At 37.5% G+C, this 17,100-nt stretch overlaps 1 protein-coding gene across 1 annotated transcript in view; it reads left to right on the plus strand.

The window, feature by feature from the left end:
- The first annotated feature begins 1,705 nt into the window (after positions 1-1,705).
- cacng3b (calcium channel, voltage-dependent, gamma subunit 3b) overlaps positions 1,706-17,100 on the plus strand; it is a 44,345-nt gene continuing 28,950 nt past the window's right edge. Inside the window, exon 1 of the mRNA XM_079401543.1 lies at positions 1,706-2,759. Within this exon, the coding sequence (XP_079257669.1) occupies positions 2,549-2,759 (211 nt within the window). The 5' untranslated portion in view covers positions 1,706-2,548. The remainder of the gene's footprint in view (positions 2,760-17,100) is intronic.

Raw genomic sequence — 17,100 nt, forward strand, 5'->3', positions numbered from 1 at the left:
AACAATAAAGTAAAACAGAAATGTCATTTCCAGGCTATATTTAGGGGTAGTGAAGATGCATATGTCATGTTAAACGAAGGGTGGTTCTGTGAGAGAGCATGTAACTGTGTGCTGTAGTGGGAGGAAGACTTTGATCTGATTTTCACACAGTGCAGGAGGTGATGTGTCACATTATGTTTCTCATCTGCTCATTTATTTCACAACTTGAAATAATGTGCAAAAATGGGCCCTGACCTAGTGCATTTAAGCACGGCCTTGCTTATTTTTGCTAGAGAATAACATGAATAAATTAAAAATGGTATTAAAATGGTTTAAATTTGCTTAAAATGTTACATTTGCAAGCAATAAAGCTGTTTAGTAAAAACATCAATTTCAGAAAATAAGCTCTGTGACCAATAAAAGATTATGATTCTTATGCGTATTGTTCATCATGATATTCTTCACATGTGAACAACTTTATGAGTTTTGAAGCCCAAATAGAGTTGTCAGAGGCTAAACATAAATGAACTATACTACAGTCGCATGACTTTAATATCATCATCACTAAGCTTCTGGGAACTCTTTCAGTCTTTATTAAAAAAAAAAAAAATCCTCATAGTTTGAGTTAGAGAAGTTTCCAGAAGTGCAATTACAAACACAAAGGAGGCCGTGAAGTTTGGAAAAGTTTTCCTGTTTGGCATCATGATGTTTAATATCCCCAAAAACCTCTGTAGTCTCATTTAGACACTTGTTAACAACCACTTTTTTAAAGACAAATTAAACTATAAGAAAATCACAAAGAGGTGTTTCTTATGTATTTTATGTCTTAGAATAAAACATGAAAATATCTTGAGCTTGTATTAAAGCCCTGGGCTTTATTTCAGGCCCATATATACTATGGTATTTTCATGACACCGTTTTCAACTTTTCAACATTTTTGACTAGAAACAGAAAACTTTTTATGTGTTTTGGCCGAGATGACAACTGCGTTTTGGGGGCCCGAAAACAAACTTTTGAAAATGTTATTTTTTTTAAAAGTGAAAGTTTTTAAAAATTATACCATTATCGCCTCTGTGTAAAGGCATGTTTCCTTTAATGTGACATCGCCAACTACTGGTCTGGCATGCATAGTACAGAGTTTTTAGTCATTTTCACCTATTCATGTGAACGGGATCATTTTGACAGCCTTATTAGCTGTTTGCAAAACTTTTCAAAAATGCTTTGCCCTGTAAATATACCCTACCCAAGTCTCACGGCATAATACGGCAACAGTTTTTGGTTCTGATACAGTTATGTGAGTCAGTCACCGATTAAATTCAGCGCTTTGATTCACTAAAAAGAATCGGCACATAAGAGTAATTTCTCTGAGAACTGGACCATGTTGGTCAAGCATGTTTACTTGTTCACTAAAAAGAACAGAGAAAAGATTAATTTGCTAGTTGCTGCAAGCTACATTTCGCATAGATTCAGGATTTTCTTTAGAACAACAGTTTTTAGTGGTTCCCGACTTGATTCAAAAACCAGATCAATGCAAATCGTGCGACTTTCGATTGTACTGTCATCAACATATCCCTGGGCTATGAATTTAATGATCTATAAAACTCTCCGGAATTGCCCATGTGAAGGTCTCCATAGAGGAAATCATCGAAAATGTCTGTGGCTCTTTAAGGACGTTCTTGTTCTCCAGGGTCCGATTTTTCATGCATCGCTTCTTGCCCATATCTTTGCATATGAAGGCCTTAAGTAGCACATTGGTTGAGCCAGGGGCGCTGTGCGGGGAGAAACTCAGAGATTAGACGAGAGGCTTCGTCCATTCAGCAGCGCGCTCCGCTCCCTCTGTGGGCGGTGTTTCAAACGAGCGGATTCGCGAGGAACATGGGAGCTGTCATTGCTGTAAAACACATTTGCGGAGACCAGCATCACCGTTGACAGCAATTACAAGTGCTGGGATTACGTTCATTTAAACGATCACATCTCGATAGGTGCCTTCAAAACATGCTGCTGCACATATAATCAAATTAAATTTGCTTTAGATTCGCCAGATCTGAAGGGGAATTTTGGACAGACACAAGCTGATCATGAAGTGGGATATTTTACTCCTCTCTTGTGTTTTAGAGAAAAATACTGGATGCGTCCGTTGAACGAAGGTATTTTCCGCTGGGTTAACAAAGGACAGTATTTTTGATACTTACTCTCCGTGCAAAAACTCTGATTTCTTGTGAAGTCACAGGCGAAACATCGTGTCTTTCGTTTAGCCTGGTGCCTCGGATTGCAAACTGCTGTGGTGCTGATGAGAGACTGTTCCTCGATAACAGTTTTTTCAACAACCCAGAATGACAAACAAATAGCTCTCCGCTTAAGCGATGGAAACACTGTGAGGTTTCTTACTGAACTTGAGAAGCAGCAACAGCGACAGCAACAGTCTCGACACCACAGAAATCAGCACATAATAATGGTATGGGCTTCTGAAGTCCATTGGAGCATGGAGTCGGCGCACCAGGCAGGCTAGGAGATTTTACGAGACACGCTAAGAACCCTGTTTTGACCCCCCATCCAGAAATGAGTCAAAATGTTGATGTGTGACAGAGGAGTCCAAATGCTCATCACCACAGTGGGCGCGTTCGCCGCGTTCAGCCTGATGACTATCGCTGTGGGAACGGACTACTGGCTGTACTCGAGAGGAGTGTGCCGGGTCAAAAGTAATAACGAGAACGAGACGAGCAGGAAGAATGAGGAAGTCATGACCCACTCCGGACTGTGGAGAACCTGCTGTCTAGAAGGTAAGTAAGATATTTCTATCTATCTAGATTCGAGTAGACTTGCTTTTCTGGTACACTCTTAAAAATAAAATGTTCCAAAAGGGGGTTTTCACAGCGATGCCATAGAAGAACTGGTTTTTGGTTCCCCAAAGAACCTTGTTGACATGTTCTTAAAAGAACTGTCTTTTTTCTTAGTTTGAAAAACATTTTAGTAATATAAAGAACATTTTTTTTCTGCTGTAAAGAATCTTTTGTGGAATAAAAAGGTTCCATGGATGGTAAAGGTTCTTTGTGGAACCACTGATGCCAATAAAGAGTGTAGTCTATATAACTGATGATTATTTAATGTGACACATTGGAAGCACTACTAATCTAAGCCTGTCACCAGAATTAATTTTTATACTACAGTATTTAGTTCAGTCCTCACTGTTTAAATGATTTTTTCACAAATCGAGTCTTTTACTTAGGTGTAACCGGTTCTACTTCGCCTCGCTCCGAGCGAGATTCGAACCGCGGCCTCCAGCATGGGAGGCGGACGCTATAACAAGGAGGCTAAAGGCCACAGCATCTAACGTCAGATCGGGGAGTGAGGTTTAACCTGCACAGCACTTACCCGCTGGCCTCTGCTACATAGGCAGCACGATGATTGCAGCTATCATATAACCAATAGATCAGGGCTAAATTGTCTAATTACTCACTTGTCAATTCAAAATAAGATAGGCAATCATATTGATTACCTTATATTGCAGTTCAATAAAAGCACTCTATTCTGTGAAGTATAAATGTCTCAGTATTGCAAGCTGTTGACACGGAACAGAATACTTGGCTAATGCTGTTATTGTCATTGCAATAATGTTACCAATAAAGATAACATAAATAAATCTGTCCCTTACCTAAAGGAAAGAATCTAGAAGCCTTAAAATTAAGAAAAATATATTTTTTGGGTGAATTGTATTCACTCATAAAGCTGTAATCAACCCGTCCGTTATGTCAATCAAGATGCTCTGAATAGACTGTTGTCTCACCGCTCACACAAAGCAGCTTTAAAAACCTTTTTGAGGGTAAATCAAAGTCAATTCAAACAAGAAGCCTCCAGCCTTACACCAGTACAGTGAGCTCAACAAAACATCCTATGGAGTTTAAAACATACCCTGTTATTCAAATGTACATTATATACCTCCAGAACATGATGATGGCTTGTTCCTTTTGCTTATCCTCTTCCTCTGTTTTCCACGTTTTCCTCCTTATCTTCCCTCTCTTTCCTTGCTGTTGTCCTCTGGACGGATTCATTTTAATTCCATGCAGTTTAGGTTTTGGCAGCCCTGACACTACTTGACTGGGAGCGAAATAATGTACTTCATAATGTCTTTTCAAACTTTGATTAATCTCCTGCCCCAGGGAACACAGAGAGGTGACATGACTGCAGTGTGATGGGAAGATCCTCATCTTTAATTGAAAGGGATGGGCGCAATCCAATAGATGTGGCCATGGCAGATTACACAAATCCAGTGATTGACTTTTTAATATTAATTTAATTGAAGTGTATGTCACTGTCACCCAGTGCGCAGATACCCACAGACATATTTGATCCACTTTAAATCTCAAAAAGATTCTCATGATTTATTTGCTTAATATCAATGAGGGATTGATCCTTCTAAGTTGAAACCTATCACTCTGAGTCATGGTCTAGGCTTGTCTGTACATAAATCTTTGAGGAAGGTAATAATGAGGCTTTCTGCTGGACAAGGCTACATGACTACTCTCTGAATATAACCTTCGAGAGTGTGGTGTGCATCACTTCATGCATGATGGCTTTGAAATCAACATGTAACCAACAGTGACCCTTTTTGCTTTCACATTTCTGGTCTTATTTCAGCAAAAAAAAAAAAAAAAATGTTGGCCTTAGTAATCTTGAATTTAAATATCATTACTTACTCTTAATGGAAACAACTTTCCTGTTGTGATGACATTACCTAGGCCATGCAACCTATTTGATAGTGTTAACCAATAGCCAAAAAGGTATGTAGACACACATTTTAACAAACTCTCATTCAGTCTGCCTCCATTCTGGTATGAAATGCCTACTTATCACAATCCAATTAATTCTCAATTGATAAAATCAAGTTTTTGCCCTCATTAAATAGTCTTTCTTGATCAGAAATGTGTTGAATCCTTACCCATCTTCAAGATACGGCTAAAAACACATCTCTTCCATCTTTATTTGACCCTCTAACTCTAGCACTCTCTATTCTAATTATATTAAAAATAAATAAACACACACACATTTGACCGTCTATCAATTGCATATTTATTCTCTGACTTCTAGCTTTTCGTGAAAAATTAACACTAGGTTTCTTTTTTCTATATTCTAAATCTACTTGTTTCTTATAACAAAAAAAAAAAACTTTCTACGTGTACTGCGTTAGGCTAACCAAGACTTGTCATAGCACTTGCATGCTGTTGCTCTTTTGTTGGTTTTGATTGCTTCTAATGTCCTCATTTGTAAGTCGCTTTGGATAAAAGCGTCTGCTAAATGACTAAATGTAAAATGTAAATGTTGAATTATGAAGATAAAAAGGGTTGCGAAAACCAATTCAGACCGACTTTAAAAATATTTTCCTTTATACACATTGACTTATTGCTCTTGAGAGATTTGGCTTCTTTGTGATTATTGGTCTTGTGTTTGAAATGATAGTTGAAAATTCTGTCATCATTTACTCACCCTCAAGTCATTTTTTAGCTGAACACACACACACACACACACACACACACACACACGCACAAAGATATCATGAAGAACCATTTTGTTTTTGTACATAAATTGAAAGTTTCTCTGCAGCTTTTTTAGACCTTATTTGGACTTTGACAAAAATATGTTCTTTTTTATTTTCCAGAAAGAAAGTCATACACGTTTGGAATGACGTGTTTGAGAAACACTTTAATTTTAGCGTGAACTGTTATGTTTATTATGCTTATACATTTACGAGTAAAGCATCATAAGAGAGCTGTTTGCACTGAGAAAGTAAACTGAACAGGTGTACCGGTGCTTACTATTGAATAGCCATGAGTGCAGCATTAGTGTTAGGGAGGGAGTGTATGTTTGTGTTCGTGTTTTTAGTAGTCTGTCAAGTCACACTGTCTTTGTCTTCAGCCTACTTACATGTCCAGCAGCCAGGTGTGTTAAACGCTCTAGGGGAGTTCATCAAGTACTGCTCTGTGTGCCAATATGTAAATAGCTGTGTCTCTGCAGGAGGTCTAAACAGCAGCACTGATCGAGAAGCTGGAAAAGCTGTGAAATAAAGTATGACTTGGATTTGATGGGCCACTTAACATCATGATTCTTACCACATAATTACAGTTTAAATGCCAAAGGCTGATGGTACAGTCATATGTTTAAAGCAAACATCATATCAGACCATTAGAATTCATATGAATGATGAATCAGCATGAGAATGTGATTCACTGCTCCAATTTTTCATTGAAACACACAGTTACCAAAAGGCATAACTTTATTAGCCCTGTTCTTTTCCAGATTATCCTTTATTGTTTTTTATGGGTTACAAAGACCCCTGTGATTTACCCTACTGTTCAAAAGTTTAAGGGTCAGTAAGATTTGTTTTTACTTTTCCTTTTTCATAAAGGGATTGATCGTGATGGTACATTTTTTATGTATGTTACAAACCAAAAAATGTTGTTCTTTTGAACTTTTTATTGATCTAAGATGCCTAAAAATATAAAATATCATGGTTTTCAAAAAAAAATAAAACAAAACAACCATTTTTAAAAATGATAATAAGAAATTATATAAAAAATGTTTCTTAAGAATATTAGCACATTAGAATATCCATTATATTAGAATAACCAGCTTATTAGAATGATTTCTGAAGGATCATGTGACACTGAAGACTGAAAATTCAGCTTTGCCATCACAGGAACAAATTACATTTTAAAATACAGTAAGAGTTGTTTTAAATTGTAATAGTGTTTCTCAATATTGCTGTTTTTCTGTATTTGTTCTTTAAATGAATGCAGTAAGCATAAGATATGTGCAACTTAAAAAATCTTACTGGTATTGTATGTCTAAATATAATAATAGTAATTTCAAAATGAACCTTTCAGAATTATTTTAATATGCTCCTCTAATCTAATCAAAAACCCAGTCATCAGATAATTCTGAAGCTTTAACCATCTGTTTTATCATAAAGTAGACATGCACTTTTAGATATGTGACTTTTATTAATTCCAGTAATTCTAATAAAGAAATATATATCAAAATGAACAACTGGCAGGAGTTTATTTGTACAGTGTCAGAGAACTGAGCATGTGAAAATCCATTACATGTAATCATCTTTTATATCTTGGGTCTGTGAGACCCAAACAGAAATGATGTAACATTTTTCAGAGGAGAATTTTTGAAGCGTAAGTTAAAATTGTGTTCATAATCAATTCTCAGAAGATTAGGAAAAATCAAGAAGTATCAGCCTGATCCTTTAATATGAAGTATAATTTTCAAGCTGTTAAATTGGCCTCGAGGCCTCCCAAACAGAACATAAGGGTTAAATATATGGCGTGTTGCATCGCATGTCATCATAGGGAAACGCATTAGCGGTTATGTACGTAATAATAAGGGAACGCTCTGGTGGAATTTAACACGGGTTCATATGCTGAATGGAGGTGTAAGATTAATGCAGTACGTCCTCAAGTGCAGGTGAATCTCAGGGGAACGGTTTGGCCGTGCTCAAGATAAATGATGACCTGGGAACTGAGGTAAGGAGGGGGAGAGAGAGGCAAAGCAGGGAGTGATGAAGAGGGACTCTTCCTTCCAAGTGTGCACCCAAGCAAAGCCTGTCTCATACACTCTCATCACGCACACACACACACACATCTCCTTGGAAACCAGCCGCTCCCGCCTGCGAGCTAGGCCCACTGCTCTATCTCCATACCTTCCCCCATCCTCAACCTCCTCCCCTAGTTCACATAAGCTTTGGAGAAACAGAAACACAAAATGCTGGCCGGCCGTCACACGGCTGCTCAAACATGTGTCAAACTTGCATGGAGAGATGCACACGCATGAGTGCACATATTGTGAAACGGACAGTGCGATTGGCTCGCTGGGATGTGATACTACCTCATAAGCACTTACACTGCCACTCGGGACACTTCGCAGGAATGCGGCCTGTGTTTTTGCCTTTTTAATGTGCACAAAAGGTGCGAGTGAGGGCTGTTACACTGGGAACAAAAGGTTGGGCTAATACACACAGCTACAGTGGACTTCATTTATTATGGCAGTGGTAATGGAAGAAACTTGTCAGCCCTTTGCAGTACATTGTTGAAATACACTTTTTATCTATACGCTAGCAGAATTTTTATTTTTTTTTGGTGGCAATTTGACTGAGCAGAAGAAATTAATAATGAATGTTTCTTTGTGTTAAAGCCCAGTCAGTATAACAGTCAGGTATGCTTTCACCATTTTCATTTAGTGCACTAACATGAGCTCCTACACGTCTTTGTGTAAAGACTTATGGTGGAATGTGAAGAGACTTCCTGATTTTAAATGACGACAAGTAAACAACCTATTCTTTCTGGTGCAGTATATATGTGATAATGTACTCTGCCCCGAGCTGGGGTTTATTTTTTGTGATAATGGTCAACTGACTTTACATTATCCAACTTATAACACAGCTATACCCACCAAATAAATCAATATGTGGATATTAAATATCGATTAGTTGAAATTATTTGAAATTTTGACTTGTGGTTTAGTTCATTACAATATTCAAAACAATCAGCCTGTAAATAAGGCAATGATAATTAAAGTACATACAGTGTTGTCATGGACAATGAAATAAATCACATTTCACAAAAATTTAAATAGAAAGCAGTTCTTTTAAATTTGAATAATATATAATTTCACAATATTATGTTTGTTTACAATATTTTTGATCCAGTAAATTCAGCATTTGCGAGCATAAGAGACTTCTTTCAAAAACATAAAATCTTAATTATTCCAAAGTCCAAACTTAATTAGAATTTGGCATGCATGTAGTTTCAGTTTTCTCCTACATTTTTTTTTTTTTTTTTGTAAATTTAGAATAAAGAATAATGAATCATGATTTGTTTGTGAAAACGTTCATATGCACAGTTAGTGACGCATTGTCTATTCCAGAGTATTGTCTAGTATGTTTATACGATGGGAAACTCAGGGACCGTTTTAGTCCCATATTCCTCACTGTTTTTGGAGTGTAAGGCATTTCTAAAAGTACAGCTTACCCACCATGCACTGTGACAAACTGAAAAAGAGCACAATTTTGTATAGGCTGGGCTTCTGAAACCATGCAACGTTTAGCAAACCGATGTATTAATATCTAATGCCATGCAAAATCAATACAATATTGATGGTATTTTATCCCTCTGTGGCAGTGTGTTGATTTGATGTGGTGGGTACATGGCGTCCTGTGAAGCCGGCAGGAGAATGTGGACCATAGTGAGTCACTGCTGTTCCAGGCTCCTGCCTGTGATGCTGCCTCTGCCCCTGGCTGCGATGACCTTTGTGAGGCAAATTACTCTTGATAGATCCTCTAATACCATTGGTTATGCTTGCAAAAATAGCTCCCCATGTCTCCTCCCCATCTCAGAGGCTCAGCGATCAGAGATAACACGGCCGGCCCGACTCCTGTGGGCCGAGCAGGAGGAAGTGTGGTTACATTCATACAGAGCTGCGCCAGATTTTATGAGAATGCATTTTTGGGTTAACTAGTCTTAGCTTTGGGTTAACTACTCTCAAAGGTTACACATCACTGATCAAAGACTGTTGTCCCATAACTGGGTTTTCAACAAGGAGGAGGGATTGTTTATATTATATGTGCTGTTATTTGAAAGACATTCACTAAGGAGTGTGATATAGTTTTCTGTATGTCATCAGGCCCTCTGCTGACCCAAAACACTCTTTTTTGGACACGTGCCTGCTGTATACAGTACATAAATACACACACATATTCACACAGACCTGCCAGAGATACTGAGTGGCTCACATTATCTTGAGATGAAGTGCCAGGGCTAGGATGGATTTCATATTGGTTACTGTGAAAGGGAGAGTGTGGAATAAAGTAAGAGACTGTACTATATTGACTAGAGGGACAGGGTGCCAAGAGAAAGCAGGCCTGAAAAATCTGTTTGTGCAAACACTTTTCAATGAGTGTTGATTTAGGTGATAACAGGGCTTCTGAGAATGTGTTGCTGGCAATCCGTCTTTGTGTGTATGGCCCATGTGCTCTGCCACTAGTATTGTCACTTTGTTGTCACTCACAAAGGAGACTGTCATAAAGGCAAAGTGTTTGAATGCATTAATAGTTTGATAGACATTAATAAATGCTGATCATAAGACATTGTTAGTATTATACTTCATTACTGCAAGTATCCTTGTTACTGTGTTCTGAGTATGTAAAAAAAAAAAGTGCTTTATTTTTTTCTTTTTAATTTTGTCCATTTATTGATTATGAGCCATGAAAATAATTATTGGCTTATAAAATTATTAAGGCTGAGAAACTGAATATCTGTTTCTTCCTGTTTTTCACACACAGACACACACCTTTGTTTCTGTGAATTGTGGGGACTTTCCATAGACCTCTATTGTTTTTACTTTTTATACTGTACAAACCATATTTTCTATCGCCCTACACCAAAACCTACCCCTTACAGGAAACTTTGTGCATTTTTACTTTCACAAAAATGTATAAGCCTCTTGAAATATGGGGACCAGAGGAAATGTCCTCATAAGTCACCTTCTCCTTGTAATACCTATGTCATACCCATGTCATTAAACAAATTTGTGTCCTCATATGTCACAAACACACACACACACGTTTGTTTCAGTGAATTGTGGGGACTTTCCATAGACTTCTATTACTTTTATACTGGCCATACTATATTTTCTATTCCCTAACCCTAAACCTACCCCTTACAGAAAACCTGTTTGCAGTGCTACACTTTCAGATAAACATAATTTACTATTTTTAATAATTTTTCCCCCCATGTTTTATATATATATATATATATATATATATATATATATATATATATATATATATATATATATATATATGTATACATATATATGTGTGTGTTTGTGTTTTAATACAAATCTTTATTAAATGTGTTATAACTTGATCTTCCAGTGAAACAACAGACTTCTCTCTAGTGACGTATGCAGGAATTCTCTAGTCATTTTGTCCAAGCCGCCCCTTTCTTACAGTAGATTGCAAACTCACATTCAGATCTGCCTCCATCCAATCGACAGCCGATGAATAGAACAAAGTCCTGTCCTACATTTTTTTATTAGTAATTTGTTTCACTTGGATGTACGACAAAATAAAGACCTCTGTTTCATCAAAATTTTACAACTAGGTTAGGGACATGAGCAGAACAATAAAATCTACATAAAAGGCACTTTCCGTGATAGTTTTTATGTGACCTTCATATAAAAGAACAAGAGAGTTAAAGTTATGTTTCTAGTTTCAACCCTTGGAATGTACTGTGCAAGTGCCTGTAGTTGAAGAAACACTCATATGCAAGTTTGCATTCAAGGCCCACACAATCGTTACATCTAAATACTGTCTGACACTAAATACTGTCTGACACTAACAACAATAGAGGTCCAGCAGTCCCAAGGTCCTTTGCGGTGTCAGACACAGACTTTCACACTCCTTGGGCAAGCATTGATTGCGCTGGCCTCTAGGGGGTTTCTCTTAATGTACTTAGAGCTCAATAGTATCGCTATAGCTCTTCAAAGCAGCACCCACGCTGGCCCATCCACACAAGTCACCGCAAGAATTATTGTGGCTTTGGCAATGAGTAAGTGTCTTCAATATCTGCAGCATGTCCACATGCGGGGTTTCATAAGCTCTCCGCCGAACAATAGTTATGGCTGTGTCCCTGTTTTTATGAGCTATCCATCTTGTGTTTCTCCGATCTCCTGGTGTATTGTGATTAGGAAGCCCGCTGAAAAAGCTGTGTTCCTCCCCTGTGTTATTAAGTGCCGTTATCTCCCTTAAGCCCTGGTTGTTTACTCGCTTGCATTCACTCATGTGGAACAGTTTTTGGCACATTTCATGTAGATGTCCAGCGCTATTCCTGAGCTCTTGTGTGATACGTATTAGGGATAGTGGGAAAGCAAAGGGATCAGGAAGGGCTAGAACTGAATATTGATGTGTATGTGTCGACTTCACCTCTGCGTGAATACGGGCAGTGCTTATGGACTGTTAACAAGCCAAATAAGTCCATTAAACTCAATGTTGGCCTGCGCCTCAGGAGACCTTTCTGTGGAGAAGGGGCTGGCAGGAACCTTTGGCTGGCTTGCGCAGGCAGCTTCCTCCTTTTCATGGAAAGCTAAATCAAGCATGTTGGCTCTGAAGAACAGCCATGAGATGAAGGCCATTCGATGTGTGTCAGAAAAAAGTGCTTTCACAGCAATCACAGCATCGGCATTGGCTGACTCACATGTATGTACCAGCTGGCCTTTAGTCCCTCCCATACGTAGCAGAACGCTCCTCATCCTTCGGATCAGGCTCCAATGGTGTCGGGCAAATGTTTATCGGCCGAACATACGGCCTTTTAGGATTTACCCCCACACAAAATGTGTTCACTTTCATGGTTCTGCTGTCATGTGTTGTGCAATAAGCCCAAATATTCATGAGCTTTCTCTTTGGCAACCAAAAGACAAGATGGTCTCATTGAATTACAAATAGATAGTGCAGCCCACTTTAGATGAATACTGTCATTCCTCTGTCGAAGCACTTTGGCCTTGCTGGGGTGAGTTAGCAGTTTGCAACCCATCAAACTGGTGAATTTCAGGCCAGGTTTGGGTCAGATTTTCATGTATAACTGGTGTTTTTAGAATTGTTTTAGGAATTTTAGGGTAAGTTACCAAAATAAAAGACAGGAAATTATGTCATCATTTACTAATTTTTGTACTGAACAGAAAAGAAAGTCATACAGGTTTGGAATGACATGAAGGTGAGGAAATGATGAATTACTTACCTAAAAAAAATTATACTTTTTGGGTGAACTGTCACTATGTTTTTTTCCTGATGCATGAAAGTAAATATATTGACATATACAGCAGTTCAAAGTTTTTGGGCCATTAAGATTTTTATTTTGTTTAGTTTTGTTTTGTTTTGTTTTTGCATGAACAAATTAATACTTTTATTCAGTAAATTATAATGTGATTACTAGATGACAGTAAAGACATTTATTATCTTACAACATAATAATAAATGCTATTCTTTTTAACTTTCTGTTAATCATAGAATCCTGGGGGGGGGGGGGGGGGGGGGGGGGGAAATATGTAAGCATTTCACAGTTTTCAACATTTCAAAAGTAAAAAGAAATCTTTCTTGAGTTTCAGATCAGCATTTTAGAATGATTTCTGAAGGATCATGTGACACTGAAGACTGTAATGACTACTGATAATTCAGCTTTGACATCACAAGGATAAATGACATTTTAAAATATATTCAAATTGAAAACAGGTATTTTATATTTCACAATAACACTGTTTTTACTGTATTTATGATCAAATAAATGCACCCTTGATGAGCCTTGGAGAAAAAAAATTAATCTAATTATCGAATATACAAACAATATGATACAATATGATTTTTTTTCTCGGAAATTGCATTGCTAATCCACTTCCGAGGGGGCACTCAGTTTGATTGGGCTTGACTCTTCTGGAAGGAAAAGAAGAGATATTGTCCTGGAGTGATGTAAACCTGAACCCCTCAGGATTGCTTAGACTATTCAGCCCCTGAGAGGCATTCAAGAGTCCCTGCTGTTCTTGAGGAAGTGGCTGCCCGTATCAGCTGCTGCACAACCCCTCTACCCGTCTTCTGAAGTGTGCTGTCGTTTGAAAAGACTCCATTTAATGGAAAAGACCAAAGCAGACGTAGCCAACTTAAACAAACAATAATAGTTATTGGGCCCTGCTGAGACAACAGTAATAAGCAGCTAACAGCATCCGAGTGTGCGGGCGAGCGGGAGAGAGGAGGGGGCATGCAACGCCACAAGTGGAAGAAGATTGCCTCTTGTACAATTTGAAGTCCTTCAGCCCCGTCCCGATTGTCTTGGACAGGCCACATTGCACATTTATTACCCCATTCTCCAGAAACATGATTTAACATGGACGCTCCATGTCTCCGCTTATCGCAGAGCTCGAATAAAGCATTCCTTGCCTTGTTATGTTTAGTTGAATTAGAGGGCTGTTAAGTGAGCCTCTCGTGTTGGTAGGAATATTATTGTGCAAAGATATCGTGCCCTGTGGAGGATCATTAAAACCATGCCTAATAAATGTGGATGACTCACCGTGTCAAAACCATTAGGCCAATCAGTCTCTCTGCAAGCTGGGCCTTAATTTTCAGACTCTACCTGCAAAATTAAACACACACAGGTCATTAAAAGCAGCAGAAAGGTGCAATGTTGTTGCCGGAGCAGTGATTAGTGTCACACTCTGACTGGCATGAGCCACTGCTAGCTCAATTTCATTGTGGCTACGGAAATGTGCTTTAAGCTTCTTTCCAAAACCTAGATTAGCTGCCTTGCTTTTTAAAGCCTGCATAGATAGCTGCCTTTGAAGACAGCATCCTAAACAAAATGTGAAGCGACTTATTTGGAACAACTCCGCATGATGTAATAATACAAATAGCAAATAGCACTATGCATAGGGCTGGGTAAAAATAATCAGGATCTTCATTTAAATGATCTCCAGTTGAAATCCCTAGGTCGAGCTTTCACTCTAAACCTTTCACTCTAAAAATTTTCATTAGTCATGTGAAAACATTTTTTCACTGCTGAATCAATGCCACTGCTGATGAATCTTCAGCACCACGGCAAATTAATTCAATGACTTTGTGAAGTTAATTTTGGTAGCGTGTACTGAATGTGATGGAATAAAAAAGCCGGTGCTGCATCCAGTAGGTCTAGTTGGTACTATATGGTTTGAAACTTACATAAAAAGATCTATATGGTATGAATATGGGGAGTGTGAATGAAATTCAGACATGCTACATTCACTATGTTGTTACTGTCACGTGAACTTCATTGCCATTCACAAATCCTCTCCTGTGGCCTCATGGGATAGTAACGTGTCCATCGAGTGAGAACTCTATCCAGGTACTTTTGTTTTTTGAATACTATGAATTACTTGCTAATTGTTAATTGCATTTTACATGTTTTATATTAATTTATTAATTTTTTTTTAAATACAGCTGGCATTTCAGCCAATATGTTCATATAAGGCAATTTTCTGGTCTTTTCTTCTAAATAAATAAATGTTTTTGTTGTCACTACTGTTATGAAAAAGTATAATATTTCTAATTTTGTACTGAAAGAAAAGCAGGAATTACAGTATTCCCTGTAAATAACACAGTCTAATACTCTAAAGAATAAGTTATATAGCAGTATAATAATGTATTTGGTAAATACAGTACAGAACTGTACATTTTGTATACAGTAGTAGTCCTGTAAAAATACAGTAAGTGGCTGGCAACCCAGCTGCCAGTATTTTACTGTAAATTTACAGTGAACGTGTCCATGGAGTGAGAACTCTTTCCGGGTACTTTTGTTTTTTGAATACTATGAATTTGGTCATAATCTTTTCACATGCTGGTTTTCACTTACTGTTTAGTATGGAACTATACAGTATGTATGGCGAGTGTACAGAAAAAATAGCTTTTTTTAATGGCTGATGTTACAATATTAGAGAGCAGGATGGACAATTACCGATATATAGCAGGTATTCGACTCTTTAATTGAAAGGGGAGGTCTAATGCTATTTCATGCATTCTGACTTATTTACACCGATAAAGAGTTAGATTCTCATGCTAATCATGAAAGTTAAAAAAAACTAGTTAGACGTACCCAGGTGAAAAACAAGTACACTTTCATAATATACTTAAAGTGCTCTATTTTCGCACACTAATCTTGTACTTAATATACTAAAAATGATTCTTTAGTACATCTTAAGATAAACTTAAGATCATCTAAGTGTACTCACCTGTGCTATTTTGAGACACCGTGAATATGAACTAAAATGCACTTTTAATATACTATCTTTGTATTAAAAAATCTTTTTTAGTTACTACTTGTTTACATTTTTTTTAAATACAAAGATAGTATGTTAAAAGTGCATTTTAGTTGTTGTTCACTTGTTTTTCACCTGGGTATGACAGTATTTCTTTGCCAAAGACACTCCTTCAAGGTTCGTATATGTTTAGGAAAGTTTTTTCGAGTATGGCCCTGCATGACGTCATAAAGGGTGGGATTCCTTGTATGGGTGCTTCTGTAGGAAGAGTGTGCACACATCAACCAGAACGAGAGCAAGAGCTCGTCCATCTAAATGCTTCATTCAGGTTACGGAAGTCTTCGGGATCTGAGTTTTAGCCATGGTTAATTTAAGTCAATAAAGTTTTTGTTCCTGTTCTATTTATATCGATGTCACAGCTTGTGAACGATTGTTACGCAAAAACTTTGCATGCATGTGACTCTTTAGCTCTGCCCACAGCACACCTCCAGGAGCTCGACTGTTTTCTGAGAGAAGCGTAAAGCTGTATCTGTCTTTTATAAATCTGATGAAACTAAAGACTCTTCAGAGATATGAAGGATGCAATAATACTCCATAGGTACTCGAGATTCACATGAAACTGGCAGAAACTGTGTGTGTCTGTCCACTTTAAAGATGCATTTACTGCATTTACATTTTTGTTTATTTCCCGTAATATTTGCTAAATTAAATTTGACAGAATCAGTATGAGTAATATTATATGCAGAGCAGCTGGATTTACCAATGTTTACAAGGTTTGTGGAATTAAGTGTTTATTAGAGATTCGAAGAATTGTTCAAATTATATAAATGCTTATTTGCTGAATTCATATGGTATAAGAGAGAGTAAGATAGCTTTTGTCTTTCTGCTATTAATAGAAAGGCAAACTGTATAATACTTTTTCATATACCATTTACTTTATTTGTTTAACAGTTCTGTCACATTTATTTGGCAGAGCTGTTAAACAAAGACTATAAACTAATAAATATGGAGAATGGGCACTCCTGTGTGTCTGTGCTCAGGCACGGGCATTCTCTGCGAGTCAAAATGAAAGTCTTCTGCTTCCCACAGAAAAATGAATCAGTAATAGTCTTGTTCATAGTCGTGAATATTCACATGTTTTGAAATTGAAGTTTTGAACGTAAGACACGAGTGTAGGGGTCAAAAACGTCTCTCTAGCATGTTTACATAGAAAAACAATAGAAAAGCAGTTTAGTGGAATATAAAAGCATGTTCTGTGTGAATGGCCCCGTAGTTTTCTATAATGCCTTG

This window comes from Barbus barbus (genome assembly GCF_936440315.1).
Source record: "Barbus barbus genome assembly, chromosome: 3".
NCBI lineage: Eukaryota > Metazoa > Chordata > Actinopteri > Cypriniformes > Cyprinidae > Barbus > Barbus barbus.